Source organism: Bombus pyrosoma, linkage group LG17 (assembly GCF_014825855.1).
Source record: "Bombus pyrosoma isolate SC7728 linkage group LG17, ASM1482585v1, whole genome shotgun sequence".
NCBI classification, from domain to species: domain Eukaryota; kingdom Metazoa; phylum Arthropoda; class Insecta; order Hymenoptera; family Apidae; genus Bombus; species Bombus pyrosoma.
This window is the reverse complement of record NC_057786.1, coordinates 1,819,686-1,833,968: the sequence shown is the minus strand read 5'-3', so window position 1 is coordinate 1,833,968 and position 14,283 is coordinate 1,819,686. Positions and strand designations below refer to the sequence as shown.

Genomic DNA, 14,283 nt, shown 5'->3' with positions numbered 1-14,283 from the left:
GCTAAAAAATTCTACCAAATGTTCAAATTGGACAAATTGTGAATGTAAAGTATTAAATAAAAAAATACTTAGTTGCCAACCGCTTGCGTTGATTTAAGTTACTCGCGTGGAAAGTCTCAGATATTTGACGCGTGGAAGATGGAGACCCGCTGGGAGTAACCACCCACATGCTTACATATTTTACTAAATACGTAAGCTATAATATTTTACCAAATGTCTTCCTGGACAAATTGTAAAATTTAAATAAATAATAAATAAAAAAAAAAATTGCCGCGTTGATGAACTTCTCGATAAGCACACGGAGGAAAGACGACGTGGAAAATTTGTTCGTAGCTCGGCTAGAAACCCGTTCTGACGATTCTATGCGATTAAAATAAAAATTGCAATGCCTTTAGTCCGAGGGAAACGACGCGATCGGATATTCTACAAATTTCCCTCTTTCGATAATTCATCGGCCTTCTACGTCCATTCGTTGAATATCTGGAACGCTTGGTCTAGCAAATCTGCCATACAGGAAAGCAATTACAAGAAACGATTTATCCCTCTATTATTTCCGATAATCGACATTCTGCCGCACCCATAAAGTCTCGTCTACGATTCCCTTCCGTGCATGATATCGCGTCAAACGCAAAAGGTCGCCAAGCATCGCGGGCATCGTTGACAAATTTTAGAAATAAATTCCGGACAGCTAAACTTATGGTCGTATTGTTATTCCATGCGAAATTGCCACCGAAATTACTCGATGTAGGCGCATAAATTATCGCGAGAGAGGAAACGAATTCTTTTTGGACCATGTGGTCGCCAAGATCCCAGGGAAGAAAGAAAATGAAAAGCAGATCGTTAAATAGAGGAACAGGCAGAATGATTTTGTTTACGCGCTGGCGGTATTGTTACAGGCAAATTTAAAAAGACGTGTAGTCGAGGAACGAAGGGAGGGTTTTCGTAATGGCTGGCCTTGCCGAATGACGCGTTAACAGCGTGGAAATTTAAACAGAGCCGCGTTTGAATCACGCGGTGCGGTTCGCCTGGCAAAGAGCAGAAAGCAGTTGAAACGCCATTTTCCCTTTAGTGTCTATAGCAACGGTTCATGACTCTCCATACAATGATTGTCAAGCACGTTTCATAGCACGTTTCAGCGACCATTCTCTGTACATAGCCTCAGTGCTTCTCAAACTTTTCATTCCAATTACTCGATTGCGACTCGGCCGGCTATCAAATTCGAATTATCGATTCCGGATATTAATTTCACGTATGTGCTCTTCCTGATAATTCGGACAAACTATGGAGATGGGCAGTAGCGTGACAGGGTAGCGATTCTACGTGGAGAAATAAGTCGAGAAGGAGGAATAACATTTTGCCGTTGGAGGGTTCGTTTTAGAGAAAACTGAGCTTGAAAATTCGACAACGTGTACCAGTCGCGAGTTTCGACTTGTAAAATTCCTGGTTCTGTTCGTGTTTTCTTCCTGTTGTTAACACGTTGCTCAATTTTATTGAGAATTTGTCTCATGTCACCGGTTATTATTTCGTAATTGCATGTGGAAGTAGAACGATATAGATAAACTTTAATAAATTTTGTTTATTATTCGACTTTGAATATTTCTGTGCAACGATCACAACAGCTTTTGCAAATATATCTACTTTCGCTGCGTTTTCCTTTTGAACAGCGTACTCCACACGCTATAGTCGCATTTGTTTCTCTGCCAGTGACCATTTTCCCTAAGACGTGGTCTCCTAGTCGTCCGGAAATCCTGAAGGATGCGTCATTATAAGGAACTGTTTTAGAAATTCGACAAGTGTCAGGTGCAATGCTGCTGTTATTCATTCTCCAGCTACTTCCAGTAGAAACGTAGCGCATCACGAGTTTCCTCGCGGCTGGCCGGCAATGTTTGGCCATGAAAACACGAGTTAACTCGTGGCCAGTCAACAATGTGTTAGAGGTGGCCAATGTCACGGTGTTCTTTTATTCTGTGCTTAATTTACATAGTTTCGTAAACGAGGATAAGGTTGCTACTTGTTAAGAATCCTTTGATTGGTGTAACAAGCGTTGGAAATGTTGCTCGTGTTGCTGCATACACGGTACTGTACTCCTGCAACTAAATTATTATGCTCTTCTTACAGGGAATTACGCGTATTTTTGAGATCTTCCTAAGCCAAAACAATGTCTGCTTTCAGTTCTTCAACGCTGCTTAGTTCTGCCTTAGTTCTTCTTGGTTGTTAGTCCGCTCCGAATTTGATGGCACAAACACGAGCAGAAAGGGAAGTTTCATACCTCGAAACTTGCAGATAATATACGTCATTCTTCGGAAATATTTCATATTCGAAGGAAGAAATGTTGTCCATTTTTCTCGGTTTAGTTTTCCATGTAAAATCACCACCCCGCCGCTTGTACCGCGATTTTTGGAACAACCTGTACAAGGTACTCGTGTTTCGTTTACTGCTACTATTATTACCAGCTTAAGTATACGTTTACGTTAAATTTCAAGAGCAACAAAAGCGTAGAAGGTGTAGCTGTACTTGGAATAATATGCAAAATAAGTAGAATGTTCAAAATACTTCCTACCGTATTTGCTACGTGAAATCTTCGCTTAGCCTTCATCTGCTTAATTGCATTCATAAACACACAAATTTGCATAATTGTTCTCGGTTCACTCTTTTATTTCCTTCTCTTAGGTTCATCCGTACATGAGTCCTGTGGTACAGCACTTCGAACGCTTTCTCAGAAAAATACATTTCTCTTCAAGTTCTATCCGTTTGTTTAACAGTAATTACACTCGCAAAAATGCAATTCACAGGAAATCACAGGAAATCATATGGTCCAAATCCTCGGACTCTTCTTGATATCTTGAAATTCCGTTTAACAAGATTTTTGGCGAAGTTGATAGAGTTCCGGCGGAACAGTTTGAGAGACCCTGAGGCCCAGAGAAACTCGAGTCACGCGTATACTAGGCGCTTTCAGAAACCACGAAACGTCGTCGTTACCATTGCAAATTCTCATTGCTGCCATTTATGGCGAGGCGAAGGTGGCCACCGATACGCGCTTCCTCGAAGCACGTTTCGCAGTCGTTGCTGTCGCACGGTCTTTGTTTACGAGCGTGGCCGTTCCTGGATTATGGTGACCATCGACGTGGTTTATACGCGAGCCACCTTCGAACGCAGTTATCGACTTCGCGCCGACCTAATTCCTCGATAATCACCGACCAAACAACGAATTAGAGCAGCGGTGCTCCAATATACGCGTTTCCACAGGCGCAGAACGAACGAAAGAGTTTTTTTTGTCCCGTGGGAATCTTGAGCGAGGCTACGACGCGTGGAATATCATATTACAGTGTTTATAGCTGTTGAGGTAATTTTTTGTTCTTCGTTCAGTGTCGAATGATTGCCAGACAACACGTTTAACTTCAGCTTTTCGACTTTTTTGTTGAAAGACGAGGCCATGCAGTGAAGTTCCACGCGCGATAAGATCGAAAGACTATGTCGTGGTGAAGTTTTGAGAAATAGCTTGGTGTCGTTTTCTTATTCGACCAGCTTGACGAGTATATGCGTCGAGCAGAAGCTTTATTTCAGTTCGTTCGACGTGCATACTCGTCGCTTGTATCTATTTTCGCACTGCACGACCTAACCCCATGAAAGATTTCTAAAACTAAGTTCCGTAAGTTCGGTTCACTGGTTTGTTAAATAGTTTGTTTTATTACGAGGTCTTCCGAGTTTCCATTTATTTATCCTGTAGAGTTTATCAGGCTGCTTTCAATCTCGTCGTCAAATTTATTTAATTTGAGAAAATGTTGTAGCTTAGATGGATTCCATCGACGAATACCACGGGATGGTTTGGTTAAAATAAAAATATGTTAAATACGTTAATGAAAATTGAAACGTTCAACAATTTAAATGATTGATTTTAAGTAATCGCTGGATATGGTGAGTTAATCTCGACAGAAATCTCATTTAAATAATACCAAGGGCCAATAAATGTTAATTAAGCTAATCGCAAAGTACCGTAGTTCCTCTGTATCGATATCACTGCCACGTTTAATACTTTTACAAACATCAGTAAATTTCTAGAAATTCTACGTAACTTCCCATAAATATTACCGTACTTATCACGTTGTATCTGTTTCATAAATAATCCGCTATTCGCTACCAGTTGACAAATTATTGAAACAAAGCGTGCCGACTAAACTAAACTGTTTGACGATCAATTTCTCGATTTCTGAGATTAATATGAGAATTTACGTGAAGTTAGACGAACAAAAGAAATACCAATTTTATCTTACGATTTAAAATTCAATTTTAAAACCGATCGTTTGACCGAGCCTGCTAAAATTAACGTTAAATTAAATGAAAAAATTAATGAAAAAACAAGCGAGACGTTGCAGGCGAGAAAATCAGCTGATATTCGAATGCGCGTAGAAATTCGTAGTCTACGCGCCAGCAACCACTTCAATTGCCAAAATTTTTAAGTCGGACAATGTGTCTTCGCTGCGCCGGGGCAAAGATTTACCAAAAATTTCTACTCTCGATCGTCGTTCGCCGCAACCCTTTCAAGCTCGCGCCGGAGTATGTACACGAGGGTTGATAAAATATCCGAGGCAGGAGTTGGGGGTGCGGCGTGTCAGGGTGTGCACGAATTCAATTTCGCGGCGGCCTGAATACATCGGAGCGAAAGTGGCAAAAGTCCAGCGCATCCGGCGGTGGGTGTCGATGCACGTGCGCGGCCCACGTTATTCGTGCGAATCGCACGCGGATCCCACGAGACACGAAAATGCCGCGTCATCTCCCTAAGCGGATCATACGTCTCGCCCGTGTGCTCGTCGACACGCGCGTTCTCCGTCGATACGACGAGGATCCTACGACTGACGAGTCGCAGATTGAATCCGCCCTCGGCTCAGCTCGCTCATTTCGCATTTTTTTCTTCGCTTCTCCTCTTACTTCCGCAGCTTTTCTTCGACGCAACTCCATGGTCGTAGGTGGTTCCATGAAATAGGACAACTACTGGTCGCTGCTTTCAGGAGAATTCCTATTCTACGGCCTTTGCTCGTTGCAGCGAGGGAAGATTATAAAATTTATAATTATCCCGTCCTTTTTTCCGATTTTTCTTCCACGATTCTTAAATAGGAAGAAAATACAGCACTACCCCAGCAGCTACAAATATCACGGAAAACACTTACTTACACACCTCATTATAAAAAAGATTAAGAATTCTCTGACTTTCTCATTCACGTGCGTTGAACAAAACGAGCTCTAAACACTTGAAACACTCTCCGAAAATGTGAGCGTTGAGCCATTGTACGAAATGTACTTGTGCTGCGTCGAATTTTCGTTTGTTAAAGCTCGTTTACTGGGCAATTTCGACGAGTTGAAACGACTCGAAGATCTTAGATTTCCTTTGAGCCTCCACCACCGTGGTTTCGTCTCTGCGAACGTGTATAGTACTTGCGGGAATATGGTTCTGTAGGAATCATTCTTCCATAGACAAGTGTACTTATCCAGGAAACTGGGAACATTTGACAAATTTAAGAGTCTTGTTCATAAAGTTTCTCCGTTTAAATCGGACAATTTAAAAATCGATATAGTTACGAGTTCCATGATACCTGCAGACTCTGGTAATCAGAGTGGAAAGTAAATCGGGAAAAATATTAGGTTGTCCCAAAAGAGTTGGTTTCATAAAGGAATAACACAGATGCTCAACATATTTTACGATCATCTTACGATCATAATAATAGAAAATAAGAAAAGCCACTATAATTAGTTTATTAATGACAAGTAGATTGAACAGGTGTTATCAAATATCTTATCAAGATTCCACAAATATTTATAACTTTAGGAGGGCGCCGCCTATATTTGGCTCGATCATCGTACTACGGGCTATGCCCGTAGTTGTAGGTTAAGGGGTTAAACATGAAATCGCAGCAAACGTATAATACTCAACACGACTAAGTAATTAATCAACGACTCTCATCAACGCAATCCGCACTCTTTCACATCTCAACTCGTACTGTTATCAATTCGTTTCTTGTCCCCTAGCAACCCCTTGCCTTTTGTCCTAGCCTCACTACGTACATGCTCAGCAACCGCTCGTTTATAATTCACACGACACCCCCCAGGCCCCTCGTTCATGATACCACAATAATATAAAATAAGAAATTATTATTCCTATTATTATTTCCCTATAAAACGAAAGAAGCTCTTGGGACAGGTTAATAAATTTGTATGCCTTGCGGCGAGATTAAATAAATTAGACGAGCGATAATGGTGTGTGTAGCGGTCGAAGGACTCTAAAGGATTATGTGGACGGTTCGTGAAACCAATCCAACATTCCCCAATATCGAAATTGAAACCGGCAGAATGAAAATCCACGAACGAGCAGGAAAGGACGCGACGCGTGGCCATCCACCATTGCTATCCAATTGAAAGGCTGCGCGCAATGGAAACGAAATCGAAAAACCGTTACCCAATGCGAAAATAGTCGCATGGTCCGAAGCACGCTAACAAAAAAAAAAAAAAGAAGAAATATAAAAACGATTATTTCCTCTTACTTTAGAAATTTGTAATGAAAAATTTTCGACGAAACCGTCGTTTAAAATTACTTGGATCCGCTGTATTAAAATGTTTCCCATAGAACTGAAAGGAAGATAATCTCTGAAGGTCCTTCGAATTTTCACATTATCGGGATGAACCTACTTCCGCTACGTTGCTCCGGCCATTTTCCATCCAATTGCAAATGGGAATGTTGGATCGAGAAGTTCATCAACGTTCTGATAATAAATTCTCTACTGTGCACGCAATTTAATGTATAACACGTGGGAAGAAAATATCAATCAAAGAGAGAAAATTAGTCAAAGTGTGATACTGTTTAATGAAAGAGAAGTCCAATAAGAAAAAGAATAATTTTTATTATGATTAAAAAAGGACTAAAAAGTGTTTGATATTAATTAAGAAATTATCTCATGTTTTCAATATTTGAATCATTGTGAAACATTCTTTTTGCAAGAAAAGAGCTTCACGCATCGGGTGTCCGATCTGGAAAACGCCAAAAACTACACTAAAGAATTCATAATTAAATAGATTTATACATAGCAAAAATTATTGCCGAAGAATAATTATAATACGATAACACGAAACGTTAAAGAAGCTAACAAGTTGGAGAAAAATGCGAAAGATTTGTTTAAGAATTGAGGTTTAAGGAAGACAGGCGAATTAGAAATAATAGGAACGCGTTTTCAAACCTGTCCATTGGATCACGTTGTTGAACTATATTTTTAATATGAAACTGCGCAACGTTATTTATTTATTCCGGTCTGATGCAGGGGAAGATAGACAAAGCGCGCGAAGGTAGCCTCGCTGGAACGAGGGAAAGATCATTTTTGAAATAGAATTTTATTTGCAAGGTGAATCCGGTTTGTCGTGTTTCGTTTCACCGGGATAAAACTATTCTATGGCGTAGACAATTATGCAGAGAGAAACGGCTAAAAGATAGAATGTAGCTAAATTTCCCTGCTACTTTTTAAGAACATTTTGTCAGAAATAGTTTGCATGGCTTACAATTAGACGGTGAAACATGGCGATGCGACGGCCAGCTTCCTCGTCACCGTAGAAATCCTTGTACGACACTTTGTCGTATTTTGTTGGAAAACAGAAGGGCAAATTAAATGTAATTAAACTGTCGTAACCTGAATATGAATGTGAAATATAATTATACTACTATCGTAAGTACATAGAGACAGGAAACTTTCCACCATACGACAATATTGCAAGGAAAATCTAATGCTTAAAGAAAAGAATCTTTTCTCCTGTATTATGTAACTTCTTAATATTCTTTCAAGACCAATAATTTTCTCTCTCACGTTGCAATTAATCAATGCTAATTAATACGTTCTATTTATTTACTGTTGCACCTACTACTTGTTCAATGGGATCAAACTTAATGATTGTTGAGCTTGATGAACTTACTTGGCAAGCAGAGACGCGTCCAGTCAAGAGCAGCTGAAATTTCGTTTAACGCAATTTTCCTAAATGCCAGGATACTGTAGCGATGCAGATGGCAAAGATTTATGAGCAGTAAGAAGCTGCAACGCTACACAAAGGAATGGTAAAGAGAAGATTTCAGACACCCTGTACCGTTCCCGGTTTTCTAACAAATGCTACTCCTTCCCCTGCGATTTAAGCTTGAGAAACTGGGCCAATGTGGACTATTGAAACTTCCAATCGCAAAATTATCAAATTCTAAGCAACGTTTATCCAATTAACCTGCTGTCGTCGACGATAAACACATAGATATATATGTCGGGTTAGCGTTGGGTTTAGGGGCGTGTAACGAATCTTCATTCGGACTGGCCATCGTTGTTGTACCACAGAGATTACATTTACTCGTATAAATATGATTTTTACAGAGTTTGACAAATAGCCGTGGTGATTAGACGCTCGAGATGTTAACGACAACGTTCTTAGGTTCGATAACGAATCCACGGTCAACGGGCTAACTCTGTTGAAGCACGAAGTAACGTTTGCTGTGACGCTCGGTATAATACTGCGCGTAAAGACGATGTGAAAACTCTCCAAGGTGATGGCAAGAATAAAAGACTGACGGAAACTTTCCTCTCCTTACGATCGCGTTTGTTCGTTGCGTATTGGCCGGGGATACCAACAAAATTCCAGCCGCCGTTGCTGGACAGTCCCGCTTAGCGGCAACGTTGCTCCTGCCCGGGGGTTGATTGTTAATACAACGCGCGTCCCATAATATTGACACTTCTCTGTTAGGTAAAAACGTCCGTCCCGTGACCGTGGCTACGTTCAGCGACCAGTTGTGCCACCTCGAGCCCAAGGCCACCGTCACAAATCTCGGGCAAACATAATCGGATTGAATCGTAACGACTACTTGCAAGTTTCATTATTTAAGTACAGCTATAATAAATAGTGTAGACTAAAGTATTGGGGATGTTCCCAAAAATTCCGAAAGAAAGGCCCCGATGTCCTTTCGTCTCCGACATATATACTATGTGATCGTTTCTTCAATCAACAAGCAATTTTTAACATACGTACATCGACGATACTCGAAAAACTGAAGCAATTTGGAAATAACAAATGGACTAAATTTGTCGAAATCCTTTCGTTCGAAAATGATAATGGCAGGAAAGTAAGGTAAAGATAAAAGAAATTCTGTTACTTGTTCCTAGTGTTGTTTTAATTTGTCGGTGGAAAGTAATGAATATTCAAGATTTGAGAGGAGGAATTCAAATAAATTTACCCTCCCCTGCTACTTTTTGCTTATTAATAGAGCTGGATGTATCTAATTCCACCAGGGTGTCGAATATTACGCCAAAATTCCGGAATTCCTACTCTCTTAAATTAAAGTTATGTACAAGGTTCCCGCATTGCATATTTGCATATCTCATGCAACATGTGCCTCGTGTAGCACATACGAAATTCAAGAAACTGCTCGAAAGATTCTTATCGGTCTTCCTAATACACTACCTCGCCAACCTTGCAAAAATACAACACGAACTTGTAGCTTGTAAACAGCTGCAAACGGAGGATCTACGCAATTAAATTTCCCAAAATTTTCTTCTCGAAAATGCCACTGAATATTTCAATTAGAAACTTTGCAACTTCTGATCTGTTTAAGGGTGTTTTTCCATCTTGAGGTTTCGCTTGTTCGACGATACATTTTTATTTGTCGATATTTGGAATCAGCGTATTTGTTGATGTTAAGAAAAGAAAGAATCACACAGGTTTCACAGTGAAAAATGTAAGATCTCAGAGTTACAGAATTTTTAATCGTACGCTGAGAGGCTTAAGGGGCACGATAACCGTACGATGAAAAACGACGAAGCTGAACATTCTGAGATTCGCAGGGTTTAATTTGCAATTACGGGGGAATTTGGTGCGTTCGCATGGGCTCCAGACGTCGTTGCGAGCAAAAGAGCTATTAATATTCCCGCGGGATCGTTGGCGTATTTTCTAGGGGCTGGCGAATTTCGAAGCGAGAAAAAATGATCATTCGATTAATTGGGAAAATCTGCATATCCATTTGTTGGTCGATGGGGTCGCAGGCGAATTCATCGCTTGTTCCACGGCCACGTACGCGCATAAGCGCACGTGGGACACGCGACCGACGCCCACTAGGAAAATGCGATTTGCATAGAGCCGTTTAATTGAGGCATCGTTTCGCATTAGCGTTTGTCATTTAACTGGCCTTGTTTTCCGAATTTCCGATGCCAATTCGTCCAACGGTTACGCGCCCCGCATCTGCGCCATCTGCGTTCCTCTCCTCTTTCGGTAAACCATCGCGTTTCCCTTCGTTCGCCGAGGACCATGTTCGTCATCCTCTTGGAAAGTCAGATTTTCATTCGCAGCCCATCTGCCGTCCCCGCTTTCTTCGTGAAATTTCTTCATTTGGAGAATCTGATCTCCTAACTTGCAACTTGCAACTACCGAAATAGTCACAATGAACGGATCCCTAATTCTATGGGATTTTATGGGATTTTTGTGAAGGTACGTGGATTAAGAATTGCCCCTTCCACTCTCACGTTGTGTTTTTCTATCTTTTCGTTTCGACTTCTTCGATGTAAATGTTACGTTTTGGACATCGATACTTCAGCGGCGACGATGAAAATGAGCACCGGTGATTTTGTAATTAAAAGGGCGATGCTATTTTCCAGCGCGTAACATATTCACGATGTAGAATAACGAAATTCACGGGCACGAAAAGCGATGGAAAGTTACTGGTCTCATAATTGAAGCATCCAGGGACGCGACTAAAGCCGTGTTCAGGTAAGCGTAACTTGCAAAGCCGCACAAAAATTCTGCCATGAATTATAAAGTTGACTTAGCCTCGGTACCGAACTCTACTTCCAACTTATCGCTAAACTTGAGAAGTCTCGCTCTTGGGAATAGCATGCTCGAGCAAGGTTATGAAAAAGTTTCCTAGGTGTCTTGCTTCTCTTTCCAACCATCGATAAATGACAATACAACCAATTATTCAGATAAAAATTACATCATGTAGCAAGCGACGAAATTGTGTCAGTTATTTATTATTTATTATTGCTTAGTCCGTGCCTTTGAGCTTTGGACGAGCTTTCGCTTTTACATCTCGTTTACCTCTTATCCACTCTATTATATTGCTCTCCCTTAATTATACCGTCTCTAAAACTATGGCAACTTTTGGGCTTTAGCCTCCTTGCTGTGCTTCCTTATTGTCGTTCCTCCCCGTCTTCTATTGCCCTTCTCTTCTCCATTATCGTTTTTAGTTCCGTTGGTCCTTCTCCAGCCTCGTTTAGTACTTTTTCCGTGTCCTTTGGTCCTCCCGTTATTTCGCATTCTTCTATTACGTGTCTCGGGTCTTCTCCTTTCCTTTTGCATAGCCTGCATCTTTTTTCTTCATCTTCTTTCCAGCATTCCCTCGCTTTGGTCTCGTTTCCACGTCTGAATCTTGCTAATATCTTTCTGTCCTTCCACTTCATCCTCCCTTCCGAGTATTTTGGCAACTCTTCCTTGGCGATTTTTCTGTAATGCATGTTATATTTGGATTCCCTTATCCCTTTCCCCCTCTCTTCTGCTTCTCTCTTTCTTCTTTCTTCCATAATTTGGTCTGCCGTCATCCTTTCTTGCTCTTCTCTTGCTTCCATCTGTGACCCCCCATTTCTCACCCCTTCCAGTCCCTTCTTTCTCTTTCTTGCTCTTCTCCCTTCCTGGCCATTTGCCCAGTTTCTCTCTCTTTCCTTTATGCACTCCTTTACTAGTTCCTTTTTCGACTCTATGGCTTTCCCTTCATACCTTGCTGCTCTTCTTAATGCTTTTTCTTTGGTTTCTGTTGGCTTACGTTCTTCTATCAATATACAATTTGGTGTTGCCATATCTAAACCTAAGATCCATTGTCAGCTATTTGTAATCAGAGTTTCGTTTGCTCCTGAGAGGAGGAGTTTCTTACTTTTTGTTAACATGAAGGAAGACTGACGATCATCGCGAAGAGTAATGAGAGACAATTAGCGATAAAAGTAACGTATCATGGAAATAATTTGAAAGAAAGAATTTTTCACAACGATATCCATTGACGAGGAATTAAAAACCGATAGCCATTTGTCCTGAGAGGTTTCGAAATCCTCGAAATTTTCGTTTGCTTCGTTGGCCACGCTGTTCTTCATTTTCTCCAGGATCAAACCCAAGTCCATAAACGACCACTACAGACGATTGTTCGGCAAATATAGAAGCATTAGGCTTCAGGGGACACCCTAAGATTCGCGATAGAAACGGCGCAGAACTGATACGATAGGACGTTCGTAATTCACGCTAGATACGTTTACGTTTCGTGACGGAGACGCCGAGATATCTCGTCGGTCGTTTCCTGGACATCCGCTTGCAGAAACGAGCGGAACAATCATAACGCGTTATGAGCTGTCGCATAATTTTCAAGGAATCGCGTCCGTGTGTCCTGTTGGCTCGATAGGAGAAACGAGGGTCAGCTTCCTGGCGCGGAGTCGAAGAACATGAGGATGTGACGCACCCTCGTCCGATTGGCTGCTTCGTTTCTCGTCCAAAGGTCGAAGATCGCTTCGCTGTTCCTCGGCTTTCTACATAATTTGCAAAATTTCTTGATAAATAGATTTCTATGCGCAAGCTGATACGCAATGGCTGCAGGATTTACAACTTGGAACAGTTGAACAGTTGGAAAATACGAAACGGTGTCGCTTCAAATTTTACTTAGCGGGGAAATTGACGCGGCTGAGAAATTCGTCGCCTTCTTTTTATTTTTATTTTTTTACTCGCCCACGCTGCCGCGGAATTAATCGACTAAAACATTGAAATACACCGCTTGCAGCGTAGGGAAAGTGGCAAATTTCTCGTAGTCGTTTTTCCGCGTTAACACGATATCGCGTTATCCGACGATGCGGTCGTATCGCGCGTTATTCGGTTTGACAAAGTTTCCACGGCGTTTTCAAACGCGCAAGTTGACCCGAAACTGCTGCGTAAATCCTGGAAAATCGCCCGATAAAAACTTCGCTTCACTTGAAAGTTTCTACGCTCGTTATTTTTAACTATTTCGATTATTTACAATCTCCGTGCGACCGAGAAGAAAGCGGAAGCTAAACCTTTATGATTCTCGATAAATCTATTCACAAAAATATGTAAATTAAATAATGAATAGACGAAGATGAACTAGAAATTTATTGATACGTTGGAATCGTTTACAATTCAGTTTCCTGTACGTACTAAGGCACTTGCGCAAGCTTAGAAACCTGAATAATCATCAGGATGTTAATAATACATTTAATAATTGTTATTTCACTGGAAATCCGAAATTACGAAGGACCTACATTTGTTCTGTATTAATCTCACGAATTTATTATTAAATTATATTATTATTAATATAAATTATTGATATAATATAAATTAAATTACTATATTAATAATTCAATTAAATTTCTTCTCTCATTTATATTATTTATTTGATTATTTGATTCTATGAACGTCGTATTCCACGAATTAGAGTCAGATCTTTGGAAACTTCGCAGACACAGAGTTTTCCATTTAATCAACGCCAAATATTTTCCGCGAGATTAAGATGAAAAGATCTCGAGGACGACGTATAATAATCGATTCATCATCTTTCTACGATTCTTGCGAATAGTTTCCGCTAGTATTCCCAGTTTATGAATCGTTATCTCGCATTCCCGATAATACAGGTCGATTATCGCGTCTCGTGCGAGGCTCTAATTTCCCAGAAACTCGATCAAATTAACACTGAGATGCCCTAACTGTCAATTTTCATACAATTTTTACAATTGCAAGAAGTCGAAGCTCCCCCGGTCACCAGTGACCACCGTGGCAGATGATCAACATGTTGATATTCGTAAAAATGTACGTCAAAAAATTGAACACACCTTACATTTTCGAACATTGACCAATCCCTTTTCCTGTCTCGCATTTACTTTCAGACAGAGATTAAAAGGAGAATATTTTACACAGGACAAATATTAAATAATCGAAGGGATGGCTAGGAAGAAAGAAGAGTGGAGCTGGTCTTAAAGGGTCGTAAATTTTTCCCAGACTCGGTCCATCCGGGGAACTCGAACAGTTTTTCTTCTTCTCCCCTTTGTTCCCATCGTTCTTTGTCTGTGATCAGACCGGCGGTAGTTACCGATAATTAAAACGCATCCCCTCTCGTGTCCACTTGCACGTTTCATCGACGCTTTTAGGATTTGGCGGACGAACGATTCGATTTAAGTGGCATCGATCGATTTTTCTTTCAATTAGCAACTCCGGCAAAAGTGGTGGAATCGTAATTTCGTG

At 40.7% G+C, this 14,283-nt stretch overlaps 2 protein-coding genes across 2 annotated transcripts in view; one reads left to right on the top strand and one right to left on the bottom strand.

Annotated features, from left to right (window-relative positions):
• The window catches only part of LOC122576957 (neurexin-1), a 623,013-nt gene that overhangs the window by 372,087 nt on the left and 236,643 nt on the right, over positions 1 to 14,283 (top strand). The window lies entirely within an intron of this gene.
• On the bottom strand, positions 11,187 to 11,621 carry LOC122576955. The gene has a single exon (XM_043747903.1). It carries the CDS (start codon positions 11,619 to 11,621, stop codon positions 11,187 to 11,189), a length of 435 nt encoding a protein of 144 aa, XP_043603838.1.

What these genes read in the sequence shown, in the direction of transcription:
- LOC122576955 (XM_043747903.1), bottom strand. Translation starts at nt 11,621, where the DNA reads ATGGAAGCAAGAGAAGAGCAAGAAAGGATGACGGCAGACCAAATTATG.